This window comes from Grus americana, chromosome Z, assembly GCF_028858705.1.
Source record: "Grus americana isolate bGruAme1 chromosome Z, bGruAme1.mat, whole genome shotgun sequence".
Taxonomy (NCBI): Eukaryota; Metazoa; Chordata; class Aves; order Gruiformes; family Gruidae; genus Grus; species Grus americana.
In genome coordinates this window covers 55,455,061-55,475,351 of record NC_072891.1, presented here as the reverse complement: position 1 = coordinate 55,475,351, position 20,291 = coordinate 55,455,061, and the positions used below count along the sequence as shown (strand labels likewise).

The window sequence follows — 20,291 nt, the reverse complement described above, 5'->3', positions numbered from 1 at the left end:
AAGCCTTACATGCAGATGAAACATAGTGATTCAATATTCTTCTACTGCAGCATTTGGTTTAAATCTGTTCCACTTCAAAACAGAAAGTAAAACAAAAAAGTTGAAATAGTTTTTATACAGAGATGCACACAAATCATTGACAGTCCCTTTTAAAAAGCAATCAATTCTTTTAGTTTCCTTTTTCTTTCAACCTGGTTCTAACACAAGACGCTGCTGCAAAACATCCAGTTTTCCATTTGCAGGCATTAAGAATAAGCTTTCTTATTTTCTACCCTTAGAAACAGCCACTTTTTTCCTAGTGAATACTGAATACAAGACACAGCATTTTGACTCATCCATCTAAACAATCAGGCCTAGATTTATAAAGTTTTTTCAGATCCTAACATACTCAGGCACTTCAGCATGTGGCCCATTCCCCCCTTACCAGCTCATACCATGCTTTTTGACTTTTCCAACCACTTACAATTTCTGAAACTTCTGTTGGTTCAGCTGGTGGGTTACAGTACTGCCAGACATAGACGTAGTGTATGGAAACATCACCACTGCTTTCACCATTTATGTTCATTAATTGTTTGACCTTTCCTTAAAGATTGGTAAATTCACAAAATAAATCCATCCACCACTCTCCCCTCAGCAACACACACTGCATTTTTTTTACCTCTTCTGGCCCTTAGTCTCCCTTCTATCACCTTCCAAGTTTTTAATATCTCAATCACAACAGCAACTGCATGCCCTTTACAAAGATTTTCTCCCTATGAGCATTTACAAAATTCAAGAAAATTTAAGATGCATCTTCCACAGAACTGTTGCATTAGACTGTCAATTGTGAACACTGGTATGCATAAATATCTGAACTCCAGCTTGTTTCTCAAAATGGTGTCTATGACTATACTTTTCAGTGCAACATATGTTTATTTTGTTTTTTAAGCACAAAACCCAGCTAAAAAACAAATCAATAGTTCTGAAAGCCATGGAACTAGTTAAGATTGATTTCCTTTGGACTTTCTGCACAATACAATCAGATCCTCTGATACCTAACAAAGGTGAAGTTCTGATCATAGTTCTTCATGCAGTGGAAACAATTCATGATCTTTTTTTTTCCCTTCTCATTTAGGTTCTGATATTTAAGAACAACAGCTTTTGTTACAGCCCTTTCCTCTGCAGCAACAGTTTGACCTCAATCTTTCATTAAGCTCACAGGAACGCAATAGCTTTGAATCAACTATCACTGCTGAATTAGCTATCGCTGCCAAGTTAGCTAAAGTCAGATCAATGATTTTTAAAAAGTTATTTGGGGGAGAACAAGTAGTTTCCTGAAGGAATGAAATGTGTGTAATCTGTGCAAAACTTTTTTTTTAAAATGCTAAATTACCAGCAGTTTAAATTACTACAAAAGGATTACATAAATGAACCTTTCAAATAGCTTTCATTTATTTTTTGGTCTGCAGAGAGCCACTATAGAAAAAACTTGGAATATCCATTGTTATAATTTCAAACCAGTTTCAATAATGGTAATGTATGGAAAAATTTGGTTCACAAGTATTTCAGGTTTTTTTTCTTTTTAAATGAAAGGATAGTTTTTATTGTACTTTTAAAATTCTTCAGGGATATTATTACTGATGTGGCAGTTTAAGATCATTTATTATAAAACCTCATCCTAAGAACTACATTCATCTAACTACGTTCCCTTTAAAGTCTCTGTTGTTTTATCCCCTGGATTCAGAGTATATGTGACTGTAGCTCAGTGTAGGAGAGTAAATAGAAATTACTGCTGTTTGCATGCATAAATCAAGGCATTATAAAGGACTGTGTAGCTATCTATCTACATAGAAGACAAACAGTCCTAGTGTACACACAGCATTAATAAACAGCGCTTAGAGGCAAAAAAGGATACTGACCCTAACCAGGATCTTTAGTGGCAAATTGCCATTGCGTCCTGCAGAACCTACCCTTCTGAGAAGGAAGGCTGGCTCTGATAAAGTACCAGAGATTCAAGTGACTGTATGAATAACATTCAATTTAATCCAATGGCACAATGAGTACATAACAGTCATTTTACACCTACAATGCAAGTTCAGTGCCTCAGAATTGGTGGGTCCAGATTGCAATACTGTGCACACCACAAAATGACATGTAAGGCATGGTATGCTCCTGAGTTCTCCTTGGGAAACGGGCAAGCCAGGTTAAAGAGATTGCTACCAAGAAGTCATCCAGTCCAGAAGCTGTCCTGTCAAGTTTAAAACTACAGTTTCACATGCTATTGAAACATTCCCAAACTGCCAAAAAGACAGTTCTTGAACCACGTGTCAGTGTTTCCTACTGACCATTTAAGGAGACAATTCTTTATTCATTTTCTGTGTCTTTACGAACTAAAGAACAGCCCCAATCACGTGCTGGCCTTCATCATGAAGCATGCCACCTATGAAAGAGGGGCACCATAATTTACTAGTTTACCAAAATGTCTCCACTGCAAGAATGTAATTCTCAAGTTTACCAAAGAGTACGGCAGTTTTCTGTCCAAGACACAGTACACCTTTCTACACTATTCGACTGTTTAAAAGAACTAGCAGCAACAGTAAATTGTCCTAATGAAATTTCTTCCACCTCTGAACAGGTCCTAATTCTAGAGCCTAAAGAGGAAGAGCAGATGAGTCCTAACCCTGAGCATTAATAGTTTAGGGTGTTTATATATCACTCTAACCTGAAGCCTAAAACCAAGACACAAGTCCCCTGTTCCATAAGCAGCTGCAGCCATTTTGACATCAAATGAAGTAACCAGCCATTTCTCTTTCATTCTGAATGTTAAACTGCAGTCAGTAAGATGACCAGTATGGTCCATCTGAACTAAGTTTTAACCACTTTGCAGTCAAAATGTATATGACACCAATTACAGGTGTAGACTAAGTGTGTCTCACTATAAACATGAGTCAATAATTGTTTCATGAAAAACAGAGCATTTCCCTGCATACACAGCCAACTTAGTAGATAATTACTGATCTGAACAAGGGTGTAAAACATCAGAATATAAAATTAAATCTAGCAAAATATTTCCCATTTTCAAACAAAAGCATTAGGCAACTTTTAACCTGTTGAAGATACTGCACAAAGGAATTCATACTGAGAGGGAGGGAAAAAGACATGGACATTTTCTAACAGCTTCAAAAATAACAGAGCCTAGAGTCCTTGACAATGCCAATATGAAGGTCTCTGTATGTTACCTCTAGAGACAGGTAAGTCTTTATTCTAGGAATTTCTGTTACTCTGAAGACTGGATAACACTGTTCCTCAAAACCACCCCTCCTCAAAAAAAAACCCACCCCACACTCACTTCCACACACACATTCACTTCCAAAAAAAAAAAAAGTAGCAACTCAAGTAAAGTGGCTCTCTATATAAAATCTTGAAGTGGTGAATGCACTCTGTTTAAGCATCCAAAGCAAAGTCTTTTTTTAAAGTGTTAAAACTATCTTTAATTCATGACTTCATCAACCCGCAGCAGGGAGGTTGGAACTAGATGATCTTTGAGGTCCCTTCCAACCCAAACCATTCTATGATTCTATCAACTACCTTACAATTTTTTATAGAAAACCCTTAGTTTACTGTGCCATGAAGCTTAGAAACACTGTGTGAAGCTGCCCTAGTTAAAATGCTCACCTTTACCTACAGACTTCCTGAGCATGACCTACAGGTGTTCAGATAAAGCACCAAGCAGTAGCTTACTGCAGTTCATCACTACTTCAGATGATTCTCTTAAGTTCACAATAAACATAATTTATTATACAGCAAATTATTGGTATGCCTCCATTACTAGAGGAGGAACTTGCACCAGCAAATCCAGACTTTTACTCTATTAAACTATAAACACACAGAAAAAATTCTTAGTCTAGACTTGTAGACCTATAGGGAAGAGCAGTATTGCTCCTACCCCAAAGAGACTGCTGATTATAGCATTCTCCTGGGAGACAGAGGCTAGAATTCCCACCAGACTTACAGAACTGAAGCTAGGTCTCCCACCTCCAGGGGCAAGTGAGCTTGTCACTGTGAGACTATTACAGCTACAAGTAGCTGTACATACACACTGTTCCCTGTAAGTGCCCTCCAGGATAACACCACCCTCTGGATAACAAGCCAGATGCGTCTGGACCATTCCAAAAGGGACTGCATTACAGAACATGCAAATCATCATTGTGTCTAATGCCCATTTTTACGGAATTTCTGCTTCAATCTCATTACAAAATGCTTTATTTTTCAACTTACTGCAAAGCAGACACTAGTCATGCTTTTGGATTTTACTCAGAGCCACATGCCCATACTTTACATACAAGCACCCACATCCTTATTTGCCTAATAACTCCATACTACCACTTGTCCTCTGAGGCATTGTCCACTAAAAAGATGCATCTGCTCTTTATTAGTACAAAACTCAGAGTTCCTGCTAGGAAAAGTTTTCTGGAGCTGTAATACTGCTTTAAATTTATCCACCAAAGTGTAATGAATTTACACTTTGCTTCTCTTCAGAGACTAAGCATACCACCAATTCAATGTGTCCACACCTGCTACTTCACTAATGTTCTCATACTCCACACACAGTATTTATGAGTTTTCAACATAATGTAAACAAAATCGAGCACACATAAAACAGCACTTACAACATTACTGATGGTGTAATATAAAGATGTTTACCCTGAAAGCTCATACTGGAAGACTTCACTTATGAATCTGACATATGCTGTGTTGTATATCATCTTCCACTCATCTTTGCAGTCAACTCATATTAAACACTGCTTCTAAAACTCCTTTATTACATGCTTCCACCTTAGTCTAAAACTTAAACATTTATCTTGAAATATAACACAGCTGATTAAATAGAGCTGACATGATCAGCACACCTGCTAAGATTTTAAAGTTTAGAAAGAAGACCATCTACAGACAAAAGCCCAGTTTTTAATCCCCAGAGTATTTAGTTCTGTTTCTTTTCTTCATTACACGTTGTTCAGTACTTATTTGAAAGCAGCAACAAAATAAGGACACTTTACAAATATCACAGTAATATTTTTCAGGGAATTATAATATCCATTTCAAAGCATGTTTGGTTTTTTGCATGACTACTTTTTATTAATGATTAAGAACCATGGAAGTACCAACACACACACACAAACACCCCCTCAGTTCACTTTTGAAGATATTTTGCACCTACGGAGTGACTTCATTACATTGCATTTTCTATTTGTACATCAACCTGTTCAACAGATTCTCAGATTTTATTCTTGCTACAAGTCTGCAAGTCCCAAATTACAAAATATTTTCAAACTTCGGACTAGTAAAACATTGTCCAACTACAACACACGCTTTGCTTATAAATGTGTTAGCTTTATCACAACATGACATTAGCAGAAAAAAACCCACACAGCAGAACTCCCCAATTAGTGGTCTACACAGATGATGAAGGACATTCCATAGAAAACAGTGCCCCTGTTCTTTGTACTCTCTTCATGTGTGATGAGTAATTTTCCCTAAAAGATTTTTTTCACCCTTTTAAAGTGTCTAAAGACAGAATTCAAGAGAAAAACATCACAGCTCTTTTATGAGCTCGTGGCCTGCACAGTACCGCTGTGAAAAATGACGATGTTGCCACTTACAAACACATTCACAGCAGTTTGGTAAGCATTCTTTCAAAATGCATCCTACATTCAAATGGGTTTGTCAACAACTGACAATCATAAAATCATGTATTTTTGTATTGCAGTTACAATCTTTGCAGAACAACTTTCTACCTTTCAAAGGCCTACTTGGTGGAGGGTTCTGGGAAGTTAGGGGCTTGTATTTGCATGTGTCAACACAGACCTGGTCCTTGTGGCACGACACTGAACACTATGAACTGTTGCATACGTTGGCCATGTGCATTCTTCCGTATCACTGCATACAAAAGCCCAAAGACAGAGCGATGCTGGAAATTGAGAAGCCAGTAGCTATATTCAGTCATATATAAAGGATGCCATCAGCACAATAAAAGCTTCTTAGAACTGTTTTTTCCCCCCCATTTCCTCGAATGAAGATGAGAAAAAACTTTAAGCTTACTGTTTTGGGGGGAAGGAGGGAGGGGAGAGGCTTACATAGCTTCTTCAATACAAATTCCTGACTCACAGGTCCAAAATTCTGGCATAACAAGAAACCACTCAGGATTAAAATAAGAGGGTAGTGCTTGAGGACATCAAAAGCGTATTAGATTAATAGGAACCAACACTAAGAAGGCTCTATGTGATTTATAAAAGAAAGGGTGGGAGGAGAGTGGAAAGGGAAATAATGTGTCAAGCCCTTAGCTTATTACACAAGCATACTTACAAGGAAGTAGGCAATTATTCTGCAGTTTATCATAGCAAACTAGGGGGAGTCTGACAAAGCATTTGCAGGACACGGTTATCATGACCTTGAACAAAATGCTTCAATGGGTTTCCTGTTTTGTTTCCATGGATCTGAATACAACATTCAGAGGTCTCTCCTTCAGTCAAATAAGGTACCTGGAGAACAGCAAGAGTGGTTTCAATTTAAAAAAAAACAAAACCCAAACAACAAAAACCACTCAAACAGGGCAGAGTTCATTTCTGCTGTAAATGACTGCTTAACTATGTAACATTTATTGAGAGAGGATATCAGGCACAAGTTATCATGTTCTGCTTGCTGTGACTCTCCACCATATTCTAGCACCATTACTGGTAAAAATAGTGACAGCTAGAAACTAGCACGTAAAATGCAGTATGGAATCTCAACTTTCCTATACACGGCAATCGTCTCCTATTCTTGCAGTGCATTGCACACTGGGTGTTGAAATCATATTAAAGCAGAGAAAATAAATCTTAGCACTGTAAAGCTGAACTTCAAAATGAAATTGACTTTTCTCTGTTCTTAAATATGTATACAGATGTTCTTGAGGCAATTATAGACTTTTTTCCCACATTAGAAATTTGCTTACCTAGAAGATTAAAAAAGAAAAAACAAAAAAAACTACTAAAAAAGAGGAGGTCTAGGGGCTGCAAGCAATCAACACAATGAAATTTATTTATTTCATAAATCTGTGAAACTTTAAGGTGGCTGCAAGACCGAAAAGAATCCTATTATCTATTCACCAACTCAGACTTGGTCTCTGAAATTTATACGCAAAAAAGCTCTCAGAATAGTTTCATCAAATAGAGGTAAAAATTAGCAATCAGTTTAGTCAGCGGGTAGAAATCACCTGGCAACACTCTGCGTAACCATTTTCTTAGAAGCAAAGCATAAGACTTAGACAAATTTCCAACAGCTCTTTCAAGTGAGAAAGATTCAAATGCAAAATAACAAAGACACAGTTTCTGTCAAGTTGGTTTGCAAGTTTTGATTTTCATAAAAGAAACCACTGAGGTAAGTTCAAAGGAACAAAAATTATAGTTAGCCCCACAGAGAAAAAGACTTGCATAGTTAGTGCAAAGCTCGCCTTTAGAGTAGGCAGCATAAAGACAGTTGACATCTTCACTGCGTGACAAACATTGTCATTTCTTCATAATGAAAAATAAAAGCTGAATGATACTGAATATACCCTAACAATTAATAACCTAAAATTCTGATGGCTGACAGTATTCTAGATGCCAATTAGATTTCAAGAACATAAGCTTTGGATTTAGCATTCACTATTAACAATGCAAGATAATTAATCTTTTCCAAAACTGTTCTCGCTTTACAAAAAAAATTGTCTTGTAAGGATGCAATGTTCCATGCTTGTTCTTAATCCAAACGATCATTTCTTGAAGCGCTTAAAAAAAAGTCAGTCTTTGAGTTATTTGACAAAGTAAAGGAAATAACGTGCTACTTAAAAGTTTTAAGATGTGACACAAGTGAAAGATAGTCTGAACTTCAGAAGGAGCTAGTCCTCAGTGGGAAAATCTCAATGAATTTGAAAGCGTACTTACAAGTAGCTACATAGTTGAAATACTTCTCTCTGTGCTAAGATCAAAAGGAATTATTTGCAGAGGTTGTGCAGTTGCTTGTGACAGCATTTGTAAAAGGACACCTGATGCTTCACAGGAACTGAACAGAGCTCACAGACCAGAAATACAGAAAAGTAGTCAACAACTTCATGAGATGCCTGACTCATTAGCACTGTTCTTGGATCCTGCTTGTACGCTTCATCCTTCATACTATATCTATTTGCCAGAGGCTAGAATGGAAGCATCAATGTGTTGAAAGGGAAATCAAGCTTTCTAGCTCCTGGAAGTAGAATTCACAACTCATTCTGCCTATCAACGCTATTATGCGGCTGGTCTTCTTCGGTGATAGTACCCATGCCCACAATGAAATGGGCTCAGTTTGATGCCCTCTATATTCAGACATTTGACTGCAAGAACCTCTCACAACTGAAGATACAGACAATACATATCATTAATTGTACTTCAGCCGTAACAGCTCAGAAGAGACGTTTCACCAGCACTACAATTTTTTTTTTAAAGAGTTAGGAACTCTGGATTTATTCTGTGTTGTTTTGACAGCAGGTGCTTAAGGGAAAGTTAATGAATGGTCTGTCTTCATCTGGTCTTACAACAAGAAGTTCTTTTAGTCTTGTAAAAACCAAGGCCACTAAAACCACCAAGAATAACATGTGCTTTGTTTATTCCAGTCATGCCTCCAATTTCCAGCAAGATTTCAAGCTCCTCTCACACATATCTTAGATTAAGCCAGTAACGTACAAAGCTGTAAGGATAAAATAAACACACACAGTATTTCCCAGACCCAACACAAACACTAAAACCTCAATATGTTGTCTTGTTTCCTATAACATCTTGCCAAAGCAAATACCTTTTAACTACAATCAGCCACTTTAACCGCAGAGAGCCGGAAGGGAGAATGGATTCTGTATCACAGCTACCACAAGAGAAAGCGGTTTAAGGTCTGCTTCTCCCCACAATTTGTTCCCTTCGTGAACTATGAATTTCTGTCCCCTCAGATATAACACAGCTCCACAAAGTTTGCATTGTTATAAACCAGATCAGTGGAGCAATCTGAGCTACACTAGAAAATAAGTTTGCTTGCTTAAAAAAAAACCAGACCAAAACCCCCAAAACCCTGTACAGATTACTTCAATCAAACAAACCTTACAGCACAGCCTAACAGTTACAGTGATGTGGGAGCTATGAACTCCAACAGGATCTCCTGCAAATCCAGTTTTATAAAGGATTGTCAACTGCCTTTATGCTGTTTACTCTAAAGATGAGCTGTGCATGTCTTTTTCTCTGTTATATACTACTGTGAGACAGCAGAAAACACCACTGAAGGAGAAAAATGAAAAGAAAGGGAATAGTATTGCCACTTGACTGCAAAACCTGTATTATTTCTTTAATGAAACTAAAGATTTGACAGAAATGTGATTATTTTGTTAACTCAGAGCTTCGGCACCATTCTCTCAAGAGATCTCAACATTTGGGAAAAGAAGATCACTTCCAAAACAACACAAGAAAACTACCTGTATCAAAAATTAGTAAAAACTTTAAGCTGTGTTGCACAGCAGATCCACAATGAAAGAGATGCACCTAGACAGAAGCGCCCATCTTGAAAAGCTCATGATAAAGATACAGCAAGGGAAGACAGTGGGCTGAAACCACATGAAGGTATTGACAACCAGCAGTACTGCAAGACAAGACACACAGAGTTGTTTGTTGGGTTTTTTTCCTCCTGTCCTTTACAACGTTTTCATCTCATATATGTCAGCACACTTTGGCCAAACAACTAGAGTTCAAAGAAGCATTAGGAGGAGCTGGTCATGATAAGTAATGACAAGTACATAGACTGCTTTAAGACAACTGTAAAAGGTAGCTGACATGGCACAACGTTTGCCCAACAAGCTGAAGCTTCAAGATGGTGAGAGTCAAGAGACAGCAAGCACAAAAAAATACAGCAAAGTCCACCTAAATAAGTAAGCGAATAGCACGATCACCTAAAGAAACAAAGAGGATGACACAGTTGTAAAACCGAAAAGGAACAACATGTAAACAAGAACTCTGGTTGTAACGATAAGGAACAAGTGCAGATCACAGAAGATAATACATCAGGGGAAGTGAAAGGACTTCATGCGAGCATGGAATAAGACTGAAATGGAAAAAAGAAGAAAAAATACACTGGAAAGAAGTATTCCAGACTGAAGCACCTCAACAGGCAAAACAGCAGTGGAACAACAGGAAAGAATGAGCACACCTGGAAGAAAGCCTGCTATGGCTGTATTAAATTTAAGTTAACATTATTTATAGCAGTTCAAGTTGAAAAATTTGGTAGAATAGGAGGTAAGTTAACAAAAGGTGTGTGTGGGGGGGGGAACTGGCATGTACAAGCACAGATAGCAGTAGAGGAGAAGAACTACTAATGAAAGAGCAGAAGGCAGTGAAGAGAAACAAGAGGACAGTGTTACAGAAGCCCAGGGAGAATTAGACATCAAGTTGTAGAGGATTATAGACAGTATCAAAAGCAGCAGAGGTCAAGGAGGGTAAGGAAGGAGGGCACTCCTTGCAACTTGGCCAGAAGAAGGCAGTTTCAGCAGAGCACAGAAACTGGATGGGAAGGAAATTTAGTACGAAAAAAGAAGAGAGAATGTATGATGGCAAATGTACATTTTTCTGTTCCAGGAGTCTGGAAAAGAAGGGAAGCAGACTAGAGTTGACTGTCAGTTCTGAGGATGGAGGACTGTAGCTCAAAATAAAATTAGGAAGGGAATAAGATGGCAGCAAGAGGTAAAACCCAGAAATTTGGAATTAAAACAGAAAAATTGAATGAATGGGGCTTTAGGGTCAGGCTAAGTAGTTAAAGGCAGAAAAAGCAGAGAGCAAACATGAGAATCCATCACTGTAAGTAGCAGGCAAGAGTGCTGAGGAAAGGTAAACATGCCAATTCTAATCAGTTTTTCACTGGAAACCTTTAGATTCTGCAGAAGAGATACAGGAAAAAGCCTAAGGCAGAGCTCTAGACAGCCTGCAAAGCAAAGGAACTGGGAAATGCATTGGGGAAAAAAAAGGAAAAAAGGATAATTGAGTATGAAATGAGAGTTAGGAAGAAGAAGACGTCAAAAAAATCTGCCTGGTTCAACCACCAGTCACAGGCAGGTGCATTATCATAAATGAGGAGGTGGCAGTCATGAGAAAGGGACTTGGAGATGCAGTAATCAGATAAGATGGCTGGCAAAATCAAAACAGAAGTAATCACTTCTCACAGAAACAGAAATGAGGATTAGCAGATGAAGATCAAATAGGCCACAGAGCTGAAAAATAAACTTAATGAGAAACCAACTTGAAAAACAAAGTCATAAGGAATGAGGGTGAGGAGTCATGATAAAGAGGAGAGACTGTATGTCAAAGACTAAGATGAAGCTACACAAGGAGAAATCATAAGTGAGGCAACATGAAGTCTGATGGACTCCTGCTCAAGGAAAGCTTAAGAGGAAATAACAGAGGAGGAAGTATAAAGACAATGGTAGATGAGGAACACAACATTTATTGTTAATGATGAGAGAATAAGACAGACATTAGGCATTAATGTAATGCTGTATTGTTGGCAGTAAGGTTTCTGCAATCGATACACCAGACAAAACTGTTGCTGATAAAATATTCAGCAACTACCCTTTGATTTGGATTTCCTGAGGATGCACACAGTTGCTCATGGCTAAGGAATTAAATAAACAACCATTTTTTATACTTCAGTTACAATATGGGATACAAAGTTCAATTATTGTTCCACATCTTGGCACACATAAGGAAAGCAAATTAAAGGTTCAGTAGCATACTATTACCATCATGCACCCTGACAGTGGAATACAGGATTTCACTGAAAAACAAAATCAGTTACTTGAAACCTATGAACAAGCTAGATATTTAAACCTTCTGATCCTCTATTTCTTCTGCTTTTGGTCTCATGTTATCCACAAATAATCCTCCATTTTCATTTGAGAAAAGAACATAACAGCAAACAGCAATTCAAATTCATAAAGAGCTAGAAAGGGCCTATTAGACACTTAAGAAAAGCAATTTGGGTAAGAATCACAGAAAATAAACTTGGAAAAGACTTTGAAACATTACTTCAAAACATCAACTTCACTCTCGGTGCTCCAAGTCTGTATCAGCTTTCCTTAAGTCACTCCTGACAGTGTTTATTTAATGTGGTTTTTAGAAAACCTCAAAAAATACTGACTCTACATTGTCCCCTGGCAGTCTACTGCAATGACCAAACAACTTAAAAATCTTTCCCTAACATTTAGCATATATCTCCCTCTCTGAAATTCAAACCATTTCTTCATGCACCATAAAGCTGATTGCCTTCCTCTTTGCAGCAAAATTTGCTGTATGGAAAGGATGCTCCCTATTGCAACTGGACAGCTCTCTGCAGTGTTTTGCATTGGAAGGACAGAGGCCTTATTTTAAAAAAAAAATAACATCTGCCTGAATAGATGAGCTATAAAAACTCGTCTCTGTGATGAGTCATCTGGGACAGCAGAGACGGACTTTCCCACATAAGCAGTCTGCTGGAAGCTGGATTCAGCCACCGCAACTGACACAGCCAAACGAAACTAACATTTACAAGCAAGCAAGGCAGAGCCATAGTGTTAGTCATGATCGTTCGTCCTACAGCCTTCAGAAAGGAGCCAACCGAAAAACAGTATAGCCCTGGTCGTGTTGTTCAAAAGGAAAGTTAAAATGGGAAGCAGAGCTGCAAACTGGAGCGCTGGGTGGAGCTCCCGATTGTGCCTTGCCTGGCAGCACCACTCTGGGGGAAAAAAAAGGCGTCAGTAAGGGCAAAGGAGAGCAAGGGGGGAGGGGAAAGAAAGAAAAACCGAGCTGGGAAATGAGGTGGGCATGGGGCCAGTTACACAAAGGGAAAGGACGCAGGGAGGCACCTGAACCCTTGGTCCTGGAGTGGGGAAGGGGGCTGGGAATAGGACTGTCTCCCTTTCTAGGAGCAGTGGACCTGGGGGCCGGGGGGGGCGGGGAGGCTGCACACGGCAAGTTTCCTCACACGAGATGGCTCGTCTCCCCAGGGTGGGGCAGTAGGGACCCCAAAGGAAAATCTGCAGGGAAGGGGAGCGCAGAGCTATATAGGGGGGTGCATGGAAGCATGGCAGAGGGAAGGAGGGAGTGCAGAGCCACAGGACAGGGGTGCAAGGTAGTATGGGGATGGCAGGGTAGAGCTGGAGGCATGCAGCTGCAGCTGTGGCAGGGGACTGGCAAACATTGCAAAGCGATAGTGGAGTTGCAGGAAGAAGGGGCAAGATGATGCTGATACACAGGGGAAGCAGCACACAGAACAGTGTGCAGACCAATGCGGAGGTAGAAGTACATAGCATAATGGGAGCAGGGCTGTGGGGGGTGACTAAGGGGGTGCATAGCCAGCCATAAGGGGGAAGAGCAGAGCTATAGGGGGGGCAAAACGATACACGGTTATGTGCATCAGGGCTGGGGTGTAAAGGGGTTCACAGTCATAGAAGAGCAGAGCTGTTGGCGGGACGAGGGGGGTAAGGAAAAGCAGGGCATTCACAGCCGTGGGAGAGTCTGGTTACGGGGGATGCAAGTGGGTGCTCAGCCACGGGAGAGCGGGGCTACAGGTGTAGCGAGGAGATGCACAGCCAGAGGAGAATAGGGCTACGATGTTGGGAGGGAGCAAAGTGGTGTACAACCATGGGAAAGCAGGGCTATGAGGGGTAAAAGGGGATGCACGGCCACCGGAGAGCACAGCTATGGGGGAAATAAGCGGGTGCACAGCCATGGGACAGAATAATGGACAAAGCCGGGTAGGGGTCCTACAGCCGTGGGGGCCAGTGGGCCCGCAGGCCGGGTAGCAAGGCCCGGCGGAGGGGGCGGGGTTGGGGGGGAGGGGAACACAGCATGGCCAGAGGAGAGGGGCAGCAGGGCCCAGGGCGGGCGCGGGCCGCTCACCTGCGCGGCGGAGCTACAGCAGCCCATGGTGTCCGCGACTCGCTGTTCTGGCGGTGCCTGCTAGGCGCCAGGCGGCGGGCAGGCTCTGGGCATCCACCCGCCGCGACGGCCCGCCCCGCGGCGGCGGCGAGGTGCGAGGCGGCACGGATGACCGCCGGGGAACCGCTGGGTCCGATCAGGCTAGCGCGGCTGCGGCACCAGCGCCGCCGCGGCACCCCCTCATCCTCCCCCCCGCGGCGGCGGCGGCGGCGGCGGCGGCGGCGGCGGCGGCGGCCGCGGCTGAGGGAAGGGGCGGAGTCTGTGGCGGGCGGAACCCTCGGGGTGGGGCCAGCGTACTGCAGCGCGGGGGGTACCTGCCCGGCAGGGTGGCTCCGCCCCCGTTTCCGCCCCTCCTCGCGCGTCGCAGGTCGCTTCCGGTGGCGCAGTCGCTTTGGCCCGGTCGCCGGGGGCCCGGCTCGGCCCACCCGGGGCGCTGACTGCCGCCGTTCCGGAGCCGGGCCTGATCAGACCTTTCTTCCTTTTCCCTTCGACTCCCTTCGAGGAGGGAACGGCATGGGGGACAGCTGCTGTGCTCCGCGGCAGAGTGGTTTCCAAGTGGTTGGTACTCCCTGCAAGGGAGACGAGAGCTGCTTGTGTAGCTTTGCGGTACAAGAAATCCGTAGTCAGTTCTTTTGTAACTTCGAACTACAGGCGTGAGAGGGGACTTGAGGTGCCTCTTCTTGCTGGTGGGAGATGCTTCAGAAATCTGCAGCCTGGCAGGTCTGTGTTTTATAGTGCCTTCATTGTGGTTTATCCCATTCTCCAGACTAGCTATTATCATTGGTGTAATGGGGAGAGTACCTGATCAGCTGAAATGGTAGCCTTGAGTGAATGCAAAAGATGTTAGTCTATCCTCTGGTTTCACAGTTGGTTGCTACATTTTTGCAGCAGATTTTTGAAAGCTTTGTTGCCTTCCCAGAGGCACAGATGCAGGTGTCATTCTTTTGAGGTGTATGCCTCAGTAACTGGAAAAAGTTGGTTTCATGAATGACAACAGGATGACGTTTGCTGCAAACTTAAATGATAAAAGTTCAATCTCTGAACTGTAGGCCAGACCACGTTCCGAAGCCATGCAGATGGCAAATGCCTCAGAGCTTCTGAACCAGTGAAGTACCTGGCTGCATCTTGTAGACATTAATGGCAGCAAAAGTGACAGCTTTTCTCAGCACATTCTCTTTGAAAACTGGCTGCCCAGTTAAGCTTACTGGCCCAGCAGTTTTGTTTGAATGTGGCCTAAACATATTAAGTGATACTCTTCAGTCAAAATATTTTTTTTCTGAATCTTAACTGTAAAGCAGGTTTACTTTAGTCAATGTCATGGAACATCCATGATTAGAAATAACACTGCAATGACTTAAGTTTAAAATGATCCTTTGACAGGCAGTATGAGGAAAAGAAGCCTTGTGACTAAAGAAGGAGTCTCGTTAGGCTTCCAAAATAGAACAAAAACTGGCGTGTGGGTGAATTGTGAATCATACTTTTTTTTTAGCTCTTCTCAGTTTAATGGTAAGTAACATAATTTCTTGCAATTTTCATATTTTCTAACACCTGGTTAAAATATCTTTTTACCACTTATGTGTACGTTGTCGTTATTTCTCATTGTTCCACCTCATTTTATCTAAGTATTTGTTGTATTCAAAGGTGTGACCATCAAAGAACTGTTTTGCAGGAACACTCTCTAAGAGGCATGTTTCTTTTGTGATTGACATGGGAATAGATAACAAGAAATCCGTAGTCAATTCTTTTGTAACTTTGGACATGTCACTTCAGTTTCTCTGTTCCTTAGTTTTGCCATTTATAAAATTGACTTTTGTCCCAGTGTTCGTCTTTTTCATTTGCTTGGGTAACAACAGCATGATATCCATGCCATAGATGTGATTTAGTCAGTCTGTTAAATAGACCAAATTCAGGTTTTTTGAAATACTTCTTGTGTTTCATTTAGGATCTCAAAGTGTTGTCATGGTAATTAAATACTGCCTCCTACTTTTTGCATGTAGACTAAACATGTTCAGCATGGTTATCAGAAGATTGTCATGGATTAAAACACGGTGTCTGCCCCCAAATTTGTGGACACTTAAAAATAGAAAATGTCAATCTAGCCAATAATCAAAAGCTTTGTGCAGCTGCGTAGGGTGGAATGGTAGCTTTACAGTAATTTAAAAATGCCAGTCCTTTGTTGGCTGGGGAAGCCATTACGGAAAATCATGCAAAGACGTACAAGCTGTAGCGTAGGTAACTGGATTTTAGTGTAAGTCTGTGACAACTGTTGAAAGTATTTGGACAAATCTGTTAGAAATGATCACCAGAGTAATTGCCCTTATCTCTGGGCCAGAGTTTTTTACAGGGATGCAGTAATAGCAGCAGTGGTAGATGTCTGGCTGTCGTTAGTTTAACTGTGCTTTGTTTGGCCAGTCACACAAAGGAGAAGAAAAGTTAAAAGGTTTTTGCTTATTCATGATTGAACTTGCTTTTATATTTATTCAGATTAGTATTTTGGGAAGAAACTGGAAGGGGTTGAAGTGGGAATTGCTGAATCTTAATTCAGTAATACAGAAGTTGAACTTTAAGCATATGCCTAAGTGCATTTTTTTAATTATGCTTTATGGATTCCTTTCTGAAGCTGATTGTAATCTGCTGTAAGGCATGGTTATATTACAACCTGCTAAAGTGCAAATCTGACCGCCCAGATTTAGTGTTAATAAGAATCTAGCTTTTTTTCTATAACAGATTTGAGTCTGCCCTTCTCTCCTCAGCCAAGAAGGGTAAGCTTTACCTGTATTTTCATTTCATTGCTAGACTCAGAATGACAGGTTACAGTTTTTGAAGTACCATCTGATACTAAGAAAGGGAGACAGCAAGAGAGCGAAGGCCCTAAAATGACAAAAAATGCTTGGATTGAGTAAACTGTAGGTTTTATCCAAACTGCTTCCACTCTGGGAAGTGTGAGGAGGACAAAAAAGAAGGTAAAGAAACATTCCAGAAAGCATGAATTGTGTGATAATATTTACCTTTTCTCACCACGTGTAGGATCCTGACCTTAGGCACCCATTTTTAAACACGTAAGGATTTTCCAAGGTACAAAACAATCGATAGCTTCTGTTCCTTATTAATGAGATGAATACCTTGTAAATTCTAAAATGAAATTTAGACCATTTGGATATGTTCTTAAGTATGAGTTTTGGGATGGAGTTTTCAAACAAGCTCAGTACTGAGCTACCCGCTCAATCAAGAAGTCCAAACTTGGCCTTACTGTTAATGAAAGGGAAGAGTTGCATCATGCAGACTAAAAATTGAGTATTGCACCAGCAAGGCATTGTGGCAGTCTGTGTATTTGTCTCCCTCTTCTAATAGACAAACTCATCTTATTATCATTCTGCTGACTTCTTCCACCTACCAATAAACCTGCACCTATGAATGCTTGGCAACTGCTTGGCATTTTTAAAAATTCCTATCCTGCGTGCTTAGCCTCAATATTCCTGTTTTGTTGTTTTGGAGTTTTTAAAATCTATTTAAATACAGAATCACACATATTCCCTCCATAATGTGCCTAGTGAACAAGTGAACTGTTGGCTTTTATACACGTGTATCAGTGCAGGATTAGGAGTGATTCTGCTGATTTCATCAGAATACTAACGAAAGTATGATGCTAGAAGGCATTCCAGCAAACATATGGCAAATAGGATGTCAGCCCGCCTCTGAGCAATGTGGGGATAAAGCCCACTGATCCACTCAGAACCCTGTGGCCTCATTATCTTGTATATCTCAGAATCCACTTGAAACTGATTGTCTTCCTGAAAAGTTCAGCCATGCCATTGCACTTGTTTACTGCTGGGAAATTACAGCATGAGTGCTCGTATCAAGTCACACAGGACACCAGTTACAAAGCAGAGAATTGAACCCGTATCTTTCAAACTCCAGCTTGTACCCTGAAGATCCTGACAGTTATGAATTTTACTCAGTCATGGCAAAAGCATTCGAGTGATCCTCCTTTGCAGATTAGAACAGCAGGATTCTTACCGACTTTTCCATCTCTGACTAAGAAAAGTCACATATTGCTCAGTAAGTCTGAGCTCTCACAAGTTAAAGCTAAGATTTTCTTCTTGCCGCCTGTCTGACCACAGAAGAACAGGTCAATTCAGTGAACTTAATGGGAAAGTCAGAATACCTGCTGTGATTCTACTTTGTGCTGCAGACCCATAAATTGGTCACATTAGGTCTGTTTCAATTTGAGAACTGGAGACTCTAAGGAAAGAGAAAGCAGCAGAGAGTTTTCTGGATGAATCAGGAGGGTGCAATCTTCTTTCCCCTGTTCTGAATCAAGATTTTAGTCCATTGTACTCTTAGAGATGTAACTCTTTGGTAAGAGGACAGAAGTGTACAGTGTACAGGACCTTTCCATTGGTGGCTATCAATAATGTTCATGATCCATTAGAAGAATATTTCAGTGGGTTGGCAAAATGGCTTTCTAAGCATATGCTTTCTGCCTACAGTAGTTGATTCATGCCATAATGAAATCAAAATACATATCCTTTCTATATGGAAAAATGCTGCTTTGCACTGATACCTGTTGGGCTTCATTCTGACATTGGACACCTGTGCATGAAGAACTGTTTGAGTAGATCATTTCACACAAGTGAAACACCTGTCACACATTTACATTGTTACTGACTTGAGCCAGGTCTGTGCTAGCAATTTGCAGCTGAAATGTTCCGTATGCAGTATCCAGCCCCCTGTGAAATCCACTGTTCAGAAAATGTTCTTTAAAATAGCTGGGACAGTGCAATTGAGTGGGGGGTGGGCTGTCCAGCTGATGTCACAGTAGCAACCAGAAAAATGTTTCAGCTTTGTAAGAAAGTTTTGTGTTGCTCAAAGGAGACACAGAAAGCCAAGTGCAATCCTTCCTGTAGAGACAGTATCATCATAATACATGATTAGCCATTATGATCTCCTGTCATTGCACTCTGGGAAAATTATGGGTCTTGCATGGAAGATATAAGACTACAGATGGAGCACTGCCTGCTACAAATCTCTTGTGAGGCTGCTGCAGTAAATCTCTTGGAGAAAAGTCATTGCCTAAAAAAAACTATGCTAAAGGGACCTGCCATTTGTTTTCTTAGGGAAGAAGGGCTGTGGAGGGAGGCACTGTTCCATTCTACACTCTTTTTTAATGTCATGCAAGGAAGCATTCATCAAGGAAGATTCAGCTTTTTCTCAGTAAGAAAGGAGACATGGCAATATTCAGTGTGTTGTGTGGCTCTGGGTTTTTGTATAGTGTTTTGTATGAGAGAGAAGTGGTGGAGACATAACTCTCCAGGGGCTGACTTAGGCTGTGATGGATTTTATAGCTCGGTTGTAGTAATGGCCAACTAGAGATTCCTAGATTGGCACAGGTCTGGACTATTGGTTGTGGAGAACATCTGCAGTGGGCTCAGAATTGGCATTCAACTCAGGTGCAGGCTTAAGACCAAACAGTGCTTCATCATTGACACAAACCCTCATTCATATACTGAATATACGTGAATAGACACTGATGGAGCTCAAAATATTGATAGGTATCCTGTGCATGAGTCCTTGAAAGTACTCTTTTGAAACTTTGAGACTGAGTTATACTAGCAAGGTGGATGGAGAGATAGGATGGCCACAGGGCTCAGCATAATTCAGCTCTACGCTGCAGTTGGCAGTACACATACAGTCAATGCAACTGGCAGTGGAAGCTAACAGGAGAAGATATGAGGGGCTTCACACTGAAATTCACTGGACATTTTCCTTCCAGGGTGGGTTTTAAAGGTCCCAGCCTCACTGCTTGGTTGTTCTTTGCACCACTCATGCTCACCTTTAAAATAAGGGTATTAAAAATTTGAAAAGCAATTTCTTTGTATGCAATGCCCACCACTCCAATTGCATAAATAAGAACATCACCAGATAAGAACATAAACAGGCATCAAGATTTATTTGAAATTGAGGATCTCAGTTTGCATGTTTCCTACACATGTAGACATGCTTGACTTTAAACTCATTACTAAGTGCTTTGCTAGTGAAAGCCTGTAAGTGATCATAAGAATGTTTGAAAATCTAGTGTTACGTTAATTTTTCTGGCACGCAGAACAGATGAACACTTTAAGAAGTTTTGTGTATCCATCAGCTCCTGTTAATCTTGACTTTCTTTTTCAGAAAAAAAAAAAACAAACCACAACAAACCAACCCCAACACATTTGTTATTTAAGAAAATAATTTAAACTTTGCAGGTGATAGAGCTTGTGTGATCTGGCTGATCTAGCTGGAGTGTTTCCATCCTTACTGGTGCTGGACAGCTGGATG

General features: G+C 40.9%; 1 protein-coding gene and 1 long non-coding RNA gene across 4 annotated transcripts in view; one reads left to right on the top strand and one right to left on the bottom strand.

Moving 5' to 3' along the window:
• The window catches only part of SLC44A1 (solute carrier family 44 member 1), a 79,857-nt gene extending 65,659 nt beyond the window's left edge, over nt 1-14,198 (bottom strand). For all 3 annotated transcript variants that reach the window (XM_054810253.1, XM_054810256.1, XM_054810254.1), the window contains exon 1: nt 13,935-14,198. In XM_054810253.1, the coding sequence (XP_054666228.1) occupies nt 13,935-13,961 (27 nt within the window). In that variant the 5' untranslated portion in view covers nt 13,962-14,198. The remainder of the gene's footprint in view (nt 1-13,934) is intronic.
• A 148-nt stretch (nt 14,199-14,346) lies between these two features.
• LOC129199571 (uncharacterized) overlaps nt 14,347-20,291 on the top strand; it is a 32,753-nt gene continuing 26,808 nt past the window's right edge. The window contains exon 1 of the long non-coding RNA XR_008574688.1: nt 14,347-14,693. This is a non-coding gene — a long non-coding RNA (uncharacterized LOC129199571). The remainder of the gene's footprint in view (nt 14,694-20,291) is intronic.